Below are 16,187 nucleotides of genomic sequence, written 5' to 3'. Positions count from 1 at the left end.
ACTCCAGCGCGAATCCGAGAGTTGGAGGCTCCTATATATGTGTGTGTGTGACGCTGGAATCGACTTTGATTCTGGGAAATTCTTACTCAAATCCATCCTCGCCTTCACCGTATGTCCTCAACCACAATGGACACAGTGTTAGTGAGAATAGTAGGCGGAGAGTTGATCTGAACGTCGAAAAAGACAGAAATGATCTAAATTTGGCGGGGGTGGTGATCGATTTTGTCAATGGAGGTGAGATATGGATTAAGAAAATGAAAGGGATGAATGAAAATAAATTTAGGGTTTGGTAGGGATGAATATATATATTTAATTTTGTAATATAATTATTAATATTTAAAATATACTAATTAATTAATAAAATATCTTATTTTTGAAATAGTAAACTTCACCTATGATTTATGAATTTGGATCTCTAAATCTATTAGATTATGTAATTTCCACTTAAATTAATAAAATGAAAAAAAGGGCCCAAACAGTCTTGGGCCGACTAACAAGACATAGTCGACCCAAGACTGTTAACAATCGACCGACTATTAAAAGTCGGCTATGTTCCTTTCCCTTCCCGATTCGTTGGAAAATGGCGAAAAAATCCCGTTTCTGGTGTTTGAGCTATCAAATTAGGCTAAAAACCACAAAAATTCTTTCACATTCTAACCTAACCACGCATCTATACCTATCAATGTAAATAAATCTCCATTCATTCACAAATTCAATCCATTCCATGAATACAATAGCTAATCTTTAACGGTGGTGCCGTCGGTGTGGTTGAATAGTGGTGTCAACGGTTGGGTCGTCGGTAAGACTGTTAGAAGCGGTTGTTTGAGACTGTTTGCAAGGGAGGATCGAATGTGAATTTCCTTCTTCGGTTTTAGGGGTATTTTCGAATTTTTGTTCCCAATGTCTTTTTTTATTTTTTATTTTTTTTATGCTATTATTTGGTCAAAGGCCAAAGTTAAAAAATGGACATTTCAAATGGCCCTTTGCCCTTATTTCCTCACCTCAACCCCAATTTGAATTTCCAGCGCAGGTCATTTTACAAAGCTTAATTTTTTCCCCGAATGTGCAATAAGCGCTACAATTCTTAGTAACACTGGTTTCCTGGTGGTTTTGCGTTATTATCCAGGTGGAAAGTTTGGACTGGAGGGAAAACCCTAGTTACTAATGTCAATGAATTAACCATAAATCGATATTCTTGGAATGCATCGTTCATGGGTTCGGGTTCTTTCAGCCCGAAAAACTCGACCTGGCCTCGGTCTGTGCTCTAGAATTGCCACTATACAAACTTGTTTCAACGACCAAATTATCAGATTTTCTCCAAATGAAGAAAGAGTCCATTCAAATGCAGACCGTGAATTTAAATTAAAACCAGGTAATGCGAGCACATACATGGATAGTTGTTTTTTTCTTGCACTTCGCATAAAAAACGCTCTGAATTTGATGGATGGGCATGTTAGTTTGTTTAATTATATGCACGTAGGTGTCAGAGCATTTATGCGTTTGGTTATTTTGGCACTAAAAAGCTCGAACTGGGGCACTTGTTCGAAAATATATTTGTTGTTCAGGAGTGTAGTTATTGGCTCCAGCCTCAGGTGGACTAATGAAATGCATGTGTATATGCACCTATATGTAATATGTATGTTGACTTGTATGTCACTGTCTTTAATTATAAATTGGTTCAGTTTTATATTTGACTTTAATTATTGATGGTGTTTGTGTTGATTAGGATCAGTATTTAGTAACTTGTCAATTATCCGCATTGGAGCAACACAGTTCAGTTCCAAAAATGGAAGGTGTATCTCTACATTACATACCCGTCTTTATCAAAAAGCAGGGAATTTCTGTACATCTTCAGAACAAGAAATGCAGGAGGATTTGTTCGAGCCTGCTGCTTCATTTTCTTCTGGTGGCATTAAGAGTGAAATGGAAGAGTTTGACATCGACACCAATGATGCTGGTTGTGCTGGTGACAGAAAAGCTAAGCCGATGCCCCGAAAATCAATTGATTTCACTAAAATTGATATTGACAAGCTTCCAACTGTTGTTATTATAGGACGCCCAAATGTTGGGAAGTCGGCACTATTTAATCGGTTAGATTTTTCTTGTCTACCCATCACTGCTGTAGAGTTAGAATTTAAGCCTCACAATGCATTATTCTTCTCTCCATTCTTTAGTCTTCAACATGTGATTATTGTGTGATTTGCAGATTGACACGAAGGCGGGAGGCCCTTGTTTACAACACTCCTAATGACCATGTTACGCGGGATATACGAGATGGGGTTGCTAAATTGGGAGATTTGCGGTTTCGTATTTTGGATTCAGCTGGCTTGGAAGCAGAGGCTTCGTCAGGTTCTATTCTTGGCAGAACAGCAGCAATGACGGAAACTGTATTGGCAAGCTCCCAATTTGCACTCTTCCTAGTAGATGCAAGGTTAGTCTTGTTAGTGAGTGTTTAGAACGTTGATTTTACCATTGCAATTGAAACATTCTAATGCGCAAGCTGCCATACATCTTGATACCCAACTTGATGTGTTTTTTTTTTTTTGGCAAACTAATATTTGAGAACCATATAACGTGAGAATGCAGGATCATTAATGGAGTGGAAAATGCAATGTCAACACTTAAAAGTTATAAAACAGAAGAATCGAAATACATTTTCATATTTCAAAAAATACGGGAATTTGTTGAGAGACAGAAATCTAAAATTTCATACTGAGTGAAAATCACGATCCTGTTTCACTGAATGCCCGAAAAGCTGCTTAGGTACAATGAAGAGAACACATGAACTCTGAGACAGTACAGATTAAAGTTGCTAATTTTATGATTTGTAATTATCTTGTTAATTTCTTTCTTTTCCATCATATCGTCTCTAGAGATGGACTACAGCCCATGGATTTAGACGTTGGAAAATGGTTGAGGAAGCATGCTTCTGGAATCAAGACTCTTGTGGTGATGAATAAAGCGGAGTTGCTTGATGACATCAGTGGTTCTCTAGCTGCTGCTGCTGGTGAAGCTTATACATTAGGATTTGGCGATCCCATTGCTTTGTCTGCTGAAACTGGATTGGGAATGACAGAACTATATGAAGCTTTAAGGCCACTGCTGGAGGACTACGTGCTTCACATTCTAAAAGGTAAGAAACCCATATACTGAAGTTTTCAATCATCTTGAGCTGACACTTTGTTTGTTTTAGATTTATGTGCGTCAAATCTTTAACTGATTAGATGTATATATCATTTATATTTTTAATGGTTTCTGAGCCTGCACACTATTCCTTTAGCACCACATACACCGATACTAGCCTTTAGTTTTTAATTTAGGACCTAATGGTAAGTATTTGAAAGTTTAGGGACCAAATTCAAAAATAATGGCTGATACTGGATTTCGTGGTTTTATTTGTTAGAGATAATCTGTGTTCTATGCTTCATCTGCAGTAATCGGTGCAATAAAGCAAGGGAAAAGGAGCATATATTCCCTCCTCTCTATTGCTGCATTAAAAACAGAAATATGTCTATAGATTTTCATTGTCCTTTGACTTCTGAATGTGTGCGGATGCATCTTAGTATTTTGAAAGTGTGTTGTTCAGTTAAAAAGAAAAGAAATTGATTATGTAGAGCTTTCTGGAATGTACAAATAAATCATTTCTCTTCTATTTTGCTGTCTATGGTTAATCTAATTGCTTTTGTTATTTATTAGAGCATCCTCTTTTATTTCTGGTAACATTTTGCTATAGGAACTGGATTGGGAATGACTAATCTGTTTAGTCTCAATGTAGGATAAACATGACTTTAAAATAATGACTGAGTTTTTAGAATTCATGGTGAACTGCACTGGTATAAATTTTGTAATGTCTCATGAATTAGATGACTTTATAGCCATTGGCATATGTGATTCTGCATAAAAACCCTTTCAAATTGCTCTTGCTAGAAGCCTGGTTATAAAGCTTGCAGCTGTTGGTGCAACAGTTAGATCATTTAAGAAAGAAATGACGAAACTGTAACGTGTGAAGAAGATCATTCATTTGTGTGAGAAGACTTTCTTTTTTGTTTTCCCTCGCCAAATGCAGTGCATCGTCTTCATGTTACTGAATCACATGTCACTTAAATTTGCAAAGACCAGTCTAAGCTTACAGTTTATACATTGTTATGAAGATTCTAATCCAACCTGCCCATCTCTCGTGGTGCATAATCTGTGGCTTGCCTTCTTTAATCAATAATTAGTTGCTTGGCCTTTCATGCTTTGCCCTTTTCCAACACTAGATGAGGATATCCACAAAATTGGCTCTCGTGAGGATGAGGACATTGAGTCTAAGCTCCCACTACAATTGGCAATTGTAGGGAGGCCCAATGTTGGAAAGTCGACGTTGCTAAATGCAATTTTGCAAGAAAATCGTGTTTTGGTTGGACCTGAAGCTGGTTTGACTAGAGATTCAATTCGAGTTCAATCTCAGTACGATGGGAGAAACATATATCTGGTGAATATCAAGTTTCTCATGCTTATATGTTGAAGATGTTAATATGCTATTTTATCATTTTATATTAATTCCTATAATGATTTGTCCATCTAAGCTTATTGCAAAATACATTCATGTCTACAACCAAAATGAACTGACTTTTCCAGAAATGCAAGAGATCCCCCCCCCCCTCCCCCCCTTCCCACTGAATCCTCCACTTGTCCTGATTTATGTTAGATTTGGAGAATTTCTCCATTTGGCATTATGGCATATCTTGTACATCTCAATTCAATGGGTATATTTTCGAGAATCACACAGGAAAAATGTTTGTTTTCTATATTTGCTGCTTAATATGTTAAATTGTCATGCCTAAAACACAAAGCAGCTTGATTAAATTAATTATTTTTACCTTTCAAAAAAAAATAAAAAATAAAAAAAATGAAGCAGACTATTTGTTCTTGTGTCTTCTGCACGATTGTTTCATCTGTTTTCATATTGTAAACCTGAAATGTACCTAATGACAGGATATTAAAAAAGCCTTTGTTCTTATTGTTGCAAGAACAAAAGACTTCTGCATTCCAGATTTCTTGGGTACTATTAAAACAAGACTTTGATATATTTGAACTTTGATGTTATGAACATATTTGGTTGAGGTCGACACTGCAGGTTGGTTGGGGAGGACAAAACAAGACAAGGGGGCATCATCTTTGAGCATTATGCAATCAAGAAAACATCTTATGAGGGCGCATGTGGTTGCTTTAGTTCTGGATGCTGAAGAGGTCCGTCATATGTAATGTTTTACATTTTCATTAGGTAGTCATTTGGCACTAGACTCTTGCTCTCTCTGTGTTTACTATCATTTGCCTGGTTCAACGCTTTCCTTACTGGCCATGAGGTGATGATGTTATTAAAATCTTTTAAACATGAATTAGCAAATGTATGTCTTCATATCTTAGTTGAGGCTTTTCAAGCTATCACCACAGTGGATCCCTCCAAGCTTTTTACTTGTCTAATGAAAAATAAGTCTCATCTTATCCTGTGCAATAGGATCTTGACCAAATAAAACTAGGTTAAGCTTTGAAGTTTTTGTTTCTTTAATTTAACTCCTGTCAACTCAATGCAAAATAGTGAATATGACACATCATAAAAGGATATTTAATCTTTGTTTGGTGGGGATTAAAATCAGATTTTTAGTAGATTTTGATAAAAATTGATGAAATGTGTGGTTTGGAAAAGTTGGGAGCCCTTTGAAATATGTGATTGAATTAATTGTTGACTTTAACTTAGATTAAAATCTTATTTTAATCCTCACCAAACAGGGGCTTAATGTATAATCCTCTCTAGTTTGAAATATGGTTGCCATTAATAAATGCTGTTAGCTGTACAGTAGTATTCAATATTTACATATGAAGTCATGGTTCTTGTTGGTATAATGCTTAAGCAGATTCACCTTATTTACTACTGGTAGTTATTGCTACATATTGAGGCGGCCAGGTTGACTTGTTAAGAACTTTGTTTGGTAACTATTTCCATTTTGTACTTTTCCTATATCCTGTAAATTTTGCAATACATCATAATTCATGCCTTCATCATGAAACTTCTTTTCTTTTTTTCTGAAAGATGATGTTTTCAGTCTCTTAAGATTGTGAGCAATCCTTTTCCTTTATATGCTTGACCTGTGATGAGACATAGTTGAAGTGTGCTTAGCAACCGGCATAAATTAAAGTAAATGCACATGCAAAATTTGCCAAATTGCAACTTAAATATCTCTTTTCGTGTCTCTTCCAGTTGTCTGTTCTCGTGGCACTCTTAATATTTACTCAAAAAGTTGGGCGATTTTGAAGCATTCCTAAATTGAGCCAGAGAAAAGAAACAGACTGAACAAATTTCTTATTTTGAATAAAAAGTAAGCCTTTTTATCTCACAAGTCTATACTTGTGGGAAGGATAGAGGTCTTACTTCACTGTATAAATATATATTACCAATTTACATGATGAGTAATTGGATTTGGATGCACACTGCTGCTGCTTATCTATAGCTAAATTTGGGCCTTCGCTTGTGAAAAAAAATAAGTCATTGCAGAAATGTATAAGGTTATCTTTGAAATAAACAGGGTCTCCACTTATAAAAAAAATTCATTATAAAAACATAGAAGGTTCTACTTGAATTCAACTGGCTTCCAAGAAAATTTTAGAGCCTTGTAGATTCCTGGGCCCTGAGGCTATGCTCTAATGGTTTGTGGACCATAACCTGTTACTTTTCGGTATATCCTGAATGGTGTAATTCTCATAATTTTCTTTAATATGAATGGAAATTAGAACATTAGCCAATGTTTGGCTCATAGTTTTTAGGTGTTTATAGACGCCTTGGTCAAAAACACTTTTGGTCAAACCACTTTTTATCCACAGATTTCGTAAGACCCTCGAGTACTACCAACTTCTCCATTACCCATTTACCCCTATTTGTAAACATCTTGCTAGACGTACCTGTAGTTTTGGTAATTTCTATGATTTATTGCTATCAGCTTTCTACTGACACTGTCACATGCTATTTTTCTCTTGTTTGTGCTGATTAGATTGCAAGAGCTAGACGGAGCATGAAACACGCTGAAGTAGTCATAGCGCGGCGAGCAGTGGAAGAAGGACGAGGTTTGGTGGTGGTTGTGAACAAGATGGATCTTCTAAAAGGGAAACAGAATTCAAAGATATATGAGAGAGTCATTGAAGCTGTCCCTGAAGAAATTCAGACCGTTATACCCCAGGTTTGTCAATATAGAGTAGAGAAAATGATTAAACATCTACCTTCCAAAGTTGCAAGCTTCCATCTGAGCCGGTATTACCTTTGCACATTAGATTCTTCTTTTGCCTTCATTAGGAATGATGGCTGAGGACCTGAGGTTTTATTTCTTTTGTTTGTATAATTATATTATAATTGGAGTAGGAATGGCAATAGGGTGGTTCGGGGGCTGCCCACCCAGTCCCGTCCCTGCCCCGATCCCCTCTTAAAGAGGGGCAGGGCGGTCCTCCTCTCTGTTTACTGCCCCGATTATTTTTCTTATTTGGAATTGGGCTAATGGGTCTGGGCTTAGAAAAGTTGGGCTAAAGTATTTTTAAGCAAATTTTGAATTTATTTTGTAATTGCCATCCCTAATTCTGAGGATGCATCTTTCAAATACACGGAATCTTAGATGCTCGGACTCGGGTACGGGTACGTATCAAAGCCTTGGATCTTTTATTTCTAAAATGTGGGATACGGGAACATGGTTAAAAAGAGTCCAAATTTAGGATACGGGTACATGGGTACGTTTTTCAAACTTCAATTTTGTTTTTTAGATTTTTTTTATATTGTCGTATTTTTTGAATTAAAAATGATGAATTGAATTTTTTTTTAAATGATTAATTTTATTGTTTGAATATTTTATTAAACTAGAATATGTTTGGTGTAAAAATAATTACATTATTAACCCATTCACATCCATTGCCCAACCTCCAATTAAATCCATCCATATCCAATATCAATATTATTAGCCCAATAAAATGGCCCGAACTCTAATTAAATCCATCTACATCCATATTATTAACCCAACCCACCTCCATATTAGTAGCCCCAATAAAAATGGCCCAACTCCAATTAAACCCAAATCTCTTCTTTCATTCTTGTGTCTCTGTCTTCCACTCTTCTTCTCCTTCACGATTTTTGGGTTCCATCGGAAGATAGCCAGCAGATTTATTTTGGACCAAAAATCGCTGGCGCTAACCTGCTATTTCTTTACACACATCTTCCATTTCCAGTTAATAAGGTAAATCTTCAATTTTTCTTAAGATTTCTTGCCGAGTCCTATTGAAATTGGAAGAATCGGACCCGTATTCCGTACTGGTACCCGTGTCGTGTCGTGTCGACATGGATACTCCGAACGAAATGAAGAGTCCGAGCATCACAACACAGAATATGCATGTCGGTGCATGGGTGCGGCACGCTTTTGAATTCTGTAACTGAAATTTTCTCCTTGTGCCTAAATTACATTGGATAGGAAGATCAAAATGGTAGATGATGCCAGAAAAGTGAGTCTTAGCAGCAGCTGTTAATAGTTTCTAAAATTAATGATCTCACACTATTTGCGAGTGCGGATTCTTTGTGAAATAATAATTGTCCTCTTGTCCGATGTTGGTCAAATTTGAGGACATTTCATTAACTTTTAAGAGGCATCTAGTGCAGGGAGTATCAATTTCAAACTTGCGCAAGAAATATAACTTCAGGAATGTATGGTGAAATGAAACCAATACAATTGAGAGCTTCTAAAATGTTGTGAGCATACTGCTTCAATTGGAATTGCTTATTTGATAAAGCCATAAAGGTCTAGATATTAGTGCAAACTGAAATCCTCCCCCCACCTTGGGCCCATCTTATCTTACAATCATAATGTTCAACAACTTTTATTTGTGGCTTTAAAATCTGTCGCTGTCATCATTGAGTGCCTCGTGTAATCTTAGATGAAAACAACAATGCATGTATGAAATTTAATATCGGGTTGAACTGCATTTTAGAAGTGATTAAACAATTTGAAATAGTTTGTCATTGAACAAGGTACAATGGAGGTGGGTGGCATGCATATTTTCTGTCTCGTGGAAACAATACTATAATTGGATAAACATTGCTTGGATGATGGAACAATAAGTAATAGCTTGGAAAAACTTGATCTCCCATTGATTGGCAGGTCTCAGGGATACCCGTGGTATTTGTTTCTGCACTCGAAGGAAAGGGTCGGATTGCTGTGATGCGTGAGGTTGTTGAGACCTATGAAAAGTGGTGTCTCAGATTGCCAACAGCTCGTCTTAACCGCTGGTTACGCAAGGTTAGCTGATAGCCTAACATTCTTATTTGTGCCCTGCAAGCTATATATATTGGTTCTTAAATTGTGAGAATTTCGTGATGTCCAGGTTATGAGCAGACATTCTTGGAAAGATCAGGCTGCTCAACCCAAGATAAAGTATTTTACTCAGGTGAAAGCCCGGCCGCCTACTTTCGTTGCATTTGTGAGTGCGAAGATGCAACTATCAGATACAGACTTGAGGTTCTTAACAAAGTCTCTGAAGGAAGACTTCAATTTGGGAGGAATTCCTGTCCGAATAATGCAGCGTACTGCACCAAAAAACTCCGATGTTAAAACTATTGTCAACAAGAACAGACCGGCTGCAGGAAGAATGTCTGAAAGAGTAGTTTCCGACAAAAGAAGTATATCCGTGCTCTAGGAAACAGCATTTGCGCTTAAAATTAACGGTATTTAAGTAACCCTTATGATTTTTGGAGAAAATGGGACGACCTTGATGACCTGGTAATGTCTTACTGCCTTCGTCTTACTAGAGACATGTTTGTAAGTTGAGTTATACAGTAAGAGATGTCATGCATGTTGGGAATCTACTTATACATGCACAGCGGAATTTAAAAATTATTTCGATTCCCATCCAATAGATCTCATTGTGTTTGGTTAGGAATTGTGATAAGATTGTACCTTTTCCAGATCTGCAATCCTTTTGCTTTTCTTTTCGTTCCACAACTTTGATTCGCCACCACAGCTGTCCAATTGTTCAGCCTCCAACGGTGATCCACACAGAGAACATGATTGCAGCCTCTAGGGTTTTCTCTTGTGCTAGCAAGAATAATGAAAACCTTAATGGACCTCAAACCCTAGTTATGTATTTATATAAACCCAAATAGGCTCGGCCCGGTCCGGTCCAATAATTAATTAATCCAATTAATTAAACCCGGTCCGTGAATTAATTAATCCAATTAATTAATTCGAAAATATAAATAACAAATCCAATTAATTAATTTATCCAACGATTGTTAAATTAACCAATTGGCAATTTGCAATCTTCCAATTCTCTTTTGTGTGTAACCCATTAGGTTCCCGACCACGATGCCTAACGACGTGAAATATTATTTTGATCTAATCAAAATTGATAAATTAAAACACCCTTTTAATTTATCGTCAATTCACATTCGCCGTCCCTGATTGACATCTAGCAATGTGTCAGGGCAATACATGTGACGGGAAATGTCACGTGGTATGACAAAACCAAATTCGTTCGTTTACCGTGAAACTATAATCCCTTCGTCAATATGATCCGATCAATTACGAGATATGGAGTTGTGTCAATCTCGATCATCGATCATATCTTTCACTCCACTATTAAGTCAATATAAATCGAAAACTCCTTTTCGACTTATGAGTACACCTTGGCCAAGGATTTCATCATTGACTTAATTGAATGAAACGCAGATCATAATCTCCTACTATCTAAGAGTGACGAATCCTTTATTGATCAATCACAACCTTCATACGATTCTTGACGTACCCGAACGATGTCGTATTAGCGGCCCTTTTCAGAGCAACATCCAACACCGCCAAAGTATGACTATCCTCATATAAGGTACCATGACGACCTCAAGTAAAAGGACCAATTTCACTACCGAACGTTAGAGATTAACCACTGACACTCAGATAGTTATCCATGTGGAATCTCTCGACGGGTCTCCAATGTTTTGTTCTATAACAAAAACATCCACGTGTTCATTTAAGTGTCACCACACTTTAGCTTGTGAGATCAGCTACTTACTTCACAAGTAAGAAATGCCACACGTGATGGTCTATCCGTAATAACGATATCCGTATCTCGTTATTACTTACGACCACGGATGATTTAAGATTCAATCAGATGTAATTTGTATCTCACAATCACAACTCTTTGTGATTAACAAATTACAATATTTGAATCTACGGACTCTATTATTTATTTAATTGTCTATTAATTAAATAATAGATCTGCCATTTAATTGCATTAATTATATATAAAAGTATTTATGTCCAAAGTCGATTGGACCTAGGGCATAATACTTACAATGCATTCACATATTGATGCATTTTTTTCTCTTCATTTCATGGACACAAATACATTATTTTTGAGCTATGTAAATTCATCAAGGATTTATTTTTCCTTCTAATTTTATGACTCAGGTTCGCTTTGTTTCACAGTAGTTGCGCCTGTTAAAAAAAACTATAAAGAATTACTGATATAGTTCATAGAAATTATTAGGGTTGGACAAAATTCCCAAATTGACTGAATCGAACTCAGCGATTTTTCTTAAATTAAATACCTGAACGAGTATCTGAATAAAAAATCGATGGAGTTTGGTTCGGTTTCAGATCAAGAACCGAATAAAAATCTAATCTCCCTAATTTTTTAATTGATTTATTTTAAATAAGTTAAATTATTTTATTTTTTTCTAAATAAATTTGCTCATTAGTTAATTTAGGTCAAATTCAAAAATATGATTTTATATTTTTAATTTTCAGTACAAAGTCAATTTAATCAAATTGAACCTAAATTTTATCCAAATCTATTATTTTACCCTAGTGTCATTTTTACCGTTCTAGAGAAATCGAAATGAAGTTCAACAACGCCTCTCTTAATTATTGTAATCTCGATTTTTTCTTTTTCCCGTAGTTTTTACATTCAAATCTATAAAAAAATTCAACAAAGAGAGACGTAAAAGACACATAATATTGACGTTATTTTGTAAGAGCTAAAGATTGAACATTTCATTAGTTGAATTAATGTAGTTTTCTAAATATTAAAAAATTTAATTATAATACGGAACCTGGGAATCGAATCGAACCCAATCCGAATGGTTTCATAATTAAATTTGGACCTGACGGTTCCACTTACTAAATACTCGAAAATTTCGGATTCGGTTCGGTTTTAAAAATCGAATCGAACCGAACAATGTCCAGCCCTAAAAATTATTGCAATTTTTGTATTGGGGGTGACCTTAGATTCCTTGGAATATTTTACATAGGAAAATGTTACTTTCACATTTACTAAATACTGAAAATTGCATATGAAAAACCATATTCAAGGTTAATACAAATTTGATTGAAACTATTTTACTTCGTAGCAAACAGTAATTTAGGTACAAATTACCAAACAGCTGGTAAATCGACATTGATTATAAAGTTTAAACTTAAAATATTTAACATCAAATATAGAGGGAAAGATTAAAAAACACTATTGATGACTTACTTTCGACAAGGTTTCATTTTGATGATTGATCTTTATTAGTTTATTCTATTTCAACTTCGTCACTATGGTAAGGCGAATCTTTATAAATCTTTCGTTTTCTTTCTTATCTTTTTCTGTTACTGGATTTTTGTTGTTATTGGTGATATAAAATTAGAGTTTCTAGTTCACAACAATTTGTATGCACAAGAATGTTTAAATAATAGAAGATAAGTTCAAACTATTTAAAACCCGAATATGTATAACAACAGAAACATTTGCTATCTTTAACATCTTCATGTTTATGAACAGAAATAGATACTTAATTGAGAATAATTTGTATACAGTAGGCAATAAAATTTCTAAGGCGGAGAAATTACTGACATGGTTTGAAATTCAAATAAGTTCGATCGTACAAAAAAAGAGTGAGAAAATTATTTGTCATCGCTAAAAGTTTGAAGACATACTTCTGTGATTCTTAGCACAATAAACTTTCCAAAAAGAAACTAGAAGGACAAAAGTTTCATTCAAATTCGAAGTTCGATGTCTAAAGCTTGATGGAACAATCACCCTACCCCCCCCCCCCCCCCCCCCCCCAACCACCCCACCCCCCAAAAAAAAAAAAAAAACCCCCCCCCCCCCCCCCCCCCGCACCCAACCAACCAACCAACCTACCAACCAAAAAACAAAAAACAACAACAAAAGCAAGGAATTCAAAAGTCACATGAATACATAATAGGAATAATTGCAGCAGAAGCTCTAAACTTTTGAAATATTAGTAGACTTTCCTCAAATCTTTTATTTGTTGTAGCTGTTACCCCTAACATTTCCAAACGTTGCATGTGAGGCCCTTTTGGATGATTTTCCTCAAAAATTTCGTCAGTTGACCGGCAAAAAAACTTTGATCACCTTTTAATCAATTTTTTTATTTAAATTTTTTAATTGTTTAATGTGGTAAATAGAAACTTACCATTTTGCCCTTTTAAAATTGATTAAAAGGTGGTCAAATGTTATTTTGATGATCAATTGACGGAATTTTTGATGGAAATCATCCATAAGGGCCTCACATGTAATGTTTGGAAAGGTTAGGAATGACAGTTACAACAAATGAAAGATTTTAAAAAATTCTGCTAATGTTTCAAAGTTTGGGGCTTTTGCTATAATTATCTCTACATAATATGATAATAGAACATATCAGTTTCATATTTGATGTTGGGGACAGGAATACAGTGGCCCGTTCACTAACTGAAATTTCGTGGATGATTACTGAAGGTGACTTTTAATTGAAATCTTAGGCCTTTATCACATTTTCTCTAATTTAGTAAAAGAAATTATATCCTTATCTTTAAGAATTTCATCCATATTCTTCTACTGATTCCAAAATATGGAACAAGACCTTTATTTATCTCATATTTCTGAGTAAAGGAAGTCTCAAACACCCATTCTCCAAATATTCGCACAACTTTCGAGGTGAAAAGAACTCACAAAAATTAGAATGTCACAACACATAATATTATATATAACTGACGAAAAAATATAACAGTGATAACACTTATATAACCTTGGTACGGTGCCTTATTGTCATTGTTTTTATACATTTGATGCAATTTTAGGAAGAGGCATACGGCATACTAGAACAACTTTATACATGTTTGTCACGAGGAAAGTGAAATCACATAGAAAGTGACATTGCATGACATAATTTCAAACGTTTGATGCAAATTGTTGATTCGACCTCTGGCGATTTGATGCATATCGTTTATTGTGATGAGAAAATAGTCAAAGAAAATTTTAACCAATGGAATTACAATTCCATTTCTTCAATTGTCATTTGTCATTGATGATAACATGGATGAATATTGGAATAGAATAATTGTCTTGCTAAATTTTATGGTGGAATATGGTGAGATAAATTTTTTCTATATATATCACTTTGTTCTTGTACATCCACAAATTTAGGTCACATTAGTTATCTTATGTGATTCAATTAATATCAAATGAATTTTTAAAAAATTCGCAAAATATGACATGATTTATAAAACTTTCTCAAATTTTTGGGTTTGTTTGAGCTCTATTGAGAATATGTTTTGTAATAGTGATTTTTTGTATAATATGTAGTGGTTAAAGTAAGGAAAATTTTTACACTTGCTATTTTCTAGTTAATTTCAATTTTTAATTTCTCAAAACATCCAAACTTGTTTGGTCTGATAATTTCAACAATGCATTTTCAAAAATAAAGTTAAACTTACAACATAAAACTCTATAGAATCTTTTACATTTTGAATTTTTTCAATGAAAACTCTGAAAACATTCAAAACATGAAAAAAATATTGATTGGGCTACATGTACATCATTATTTACAGATTGGTATACATATATATATGGCCATTGTTTGAGCCATATTATTTTCATAAAAAATCATTTTTGAATAGTGTATTGATGAGAACTGTATAGTTAAAAAATAAGAAAAAATTTTGAATTTACGTGTAATATTATTTTATTGAAGAATGTGTGGTTGAAATGATGCCAAATCACTATTTAATAACATATTTTTTTCCCAAATAATGTGGATCAATCAGGGCCATGATGTGGCAAGATATGATAGGGTTTGAATTTTTTCAACCGAATAAAAGAAATTTTTCCACTTTTTCCTTGACACCTCATCCATCTAAAAGCTTTCTGTAATTCTTCAATTACAAGTAGTATTATTTAAAAAATATTGTAAGATTTACTAACTTTAAAATCTATATAATACTTAATAATTTATTAACATAAAATTATTCTGTTATTAATAAAATTTCATGGAATAAAATGAGACAAAACAATTTTCAAAATTCCAAAACAAGTGTATTTTCTAGTTCTTTATTTTTAGAAACACCTTTTTTAGAATGATATACCAAACCCTTTTTTATAATCTTGAAACAAACCCTCAAAATAGAAATTAAAAAAAAAATGGAAACTCAAATACAAATGAAAACCGACCCTTAATTTTTATATAATGAGGCTCAACCATCATCTTAAACAAGAGGGTAAGGAAGATTGCATGTACAATGTAGTTAAGACAATTTCAAACTTAAGAAAGTTTTTTTTTTTTCATTTTTTTTTCAAAGTTAAATTGATAATTAAATATATTAATGTCACAATAGTACAATTCATGATCACAATTATGTACTTGTTGCATTCATTTAACGTCATAGTCACAGGTTATAGTTTACAACTTATTTTACAATCACAAATTATCAAATTAATTGATCACAACTTAACAAATTGTGAATCACAATTAAACTACAAATACCACCACCACAACCAACAATTGCACCATTACCATCAACTACAAATACCACCACCATTTGCAAACCACCAATAAAAATCACTCCAAAAACTCTGACATCGTTGATTACTCTGAGTAAATGATATTAGAAAAAGAACAAAAAAGGCAGTACTGGAAATGGCGAGAATGCGAGGCTTGGCCATGTGATTGCAACCCAAAGCCAAATTTTCCAAGGTCATGCAGCAATGCTCACTCTGAGCACACCGCGTCATTCACCATTGCTGTAGCGGCTTACATTTGCGTACAGTGACATCATTGTTGCTGCAGCACGTAAGCATGACGCTCGTTGTTGTGAGCCACTGTTGTAGTCTCCCGACTATGGTCTTCCGGTGGTCGTGATAAAGAG

The 16,187-nt window shown here is 34.5% G+C and overlaps 1 protein-coding gene across 3 annotated transcripts; it reads left to right on the top strand.

Moving 5' to 3' along the window:
• Positions 1-987: 987 nt before the first annotated feature.
• LOC111409803 (GTPase Der) lies at positions 988-9,912 on the top strand. Of its 3 annotated transcripts, none has more exons than XM_023039852.1 (9): positions 988-1,372; positions 1,727-2,090; positions 2,207-2,431; positions 2,874-3,133; positions 4,338-4,474; positions 5,107-5,232; positions 7,029-7,214; positions 9,168-9,305; positions 9,391-9,912. In XM_023039852.1, the coding sequence occupies exons 1-9, from the start codon at positions 1,201-1,203 to the stop codon at positions 9,700-9,702; spliced, it is 1,920 nt and encodes a 639-aa protein (XP_022895620.1). In that variant the 5' UTR covers positions 988-1,200; the 3' UTR covers positions 9,703-9,912. The 3 variants fall into 3 exon arrangements, with proteins under 3 accessions (XP_022895620.1, XP_022895619.1, XP_022895621.1); XM_023039851.1 differs by having other exon boundaries at positions 989-1,372; positions 4,260-4,474; XM_023039853.1 differs by lacking the exon at positions 4,338-4,474 and having other exon boundaries at positions 989-1,372; positions 5,120-5,232.
• The last annotated feature ends 6,275 nt before the right edge of the window (positions 9,913-16,187 follow it).

The sequence above is a fragment of the Olea europaea genome, chromosome 15 (assembly GCF_002742605.1).
Source record: "Olea europaea var. sylvestris chromosome 15, O_europaea_v1, whole genome shotgun sequence".
Lineage (NCBI taxonomy): Eukaryota > Viridiplantae > Streptophyta > Magnoliopsida > Lamiales > Oleaceae > Olea > Olea europaea.
This window is presented reverse-complemented; position numbering and strand designations above follow the sequence as displayed.

Excerpts from the sequence above, each read along its gene's own strand:
- LOC111409803 (XM_023039851.1), top strand. The coding sequence starts at position 1,201 with ATGCATCGTTCATGGGTTCGGGTTCTTTCAGCCCGAAAAACTCGACCT. Across the intron at positions 1,373-1,726 it reads TGAATTTAAATTAAAACCAG|GATCAGTATTTAGTAACTTG; the intron begins GTAATGCGAGCA and ends TGTGTTGATTAG. Across the intron at positions 2,432-2,873 it reads CTCTTCCTAGTAGATGCAAG|AGATGGACTACAGCCCATGG; the intron begins GTTAGTCTTGTT and ends TATCGTCTCTAG.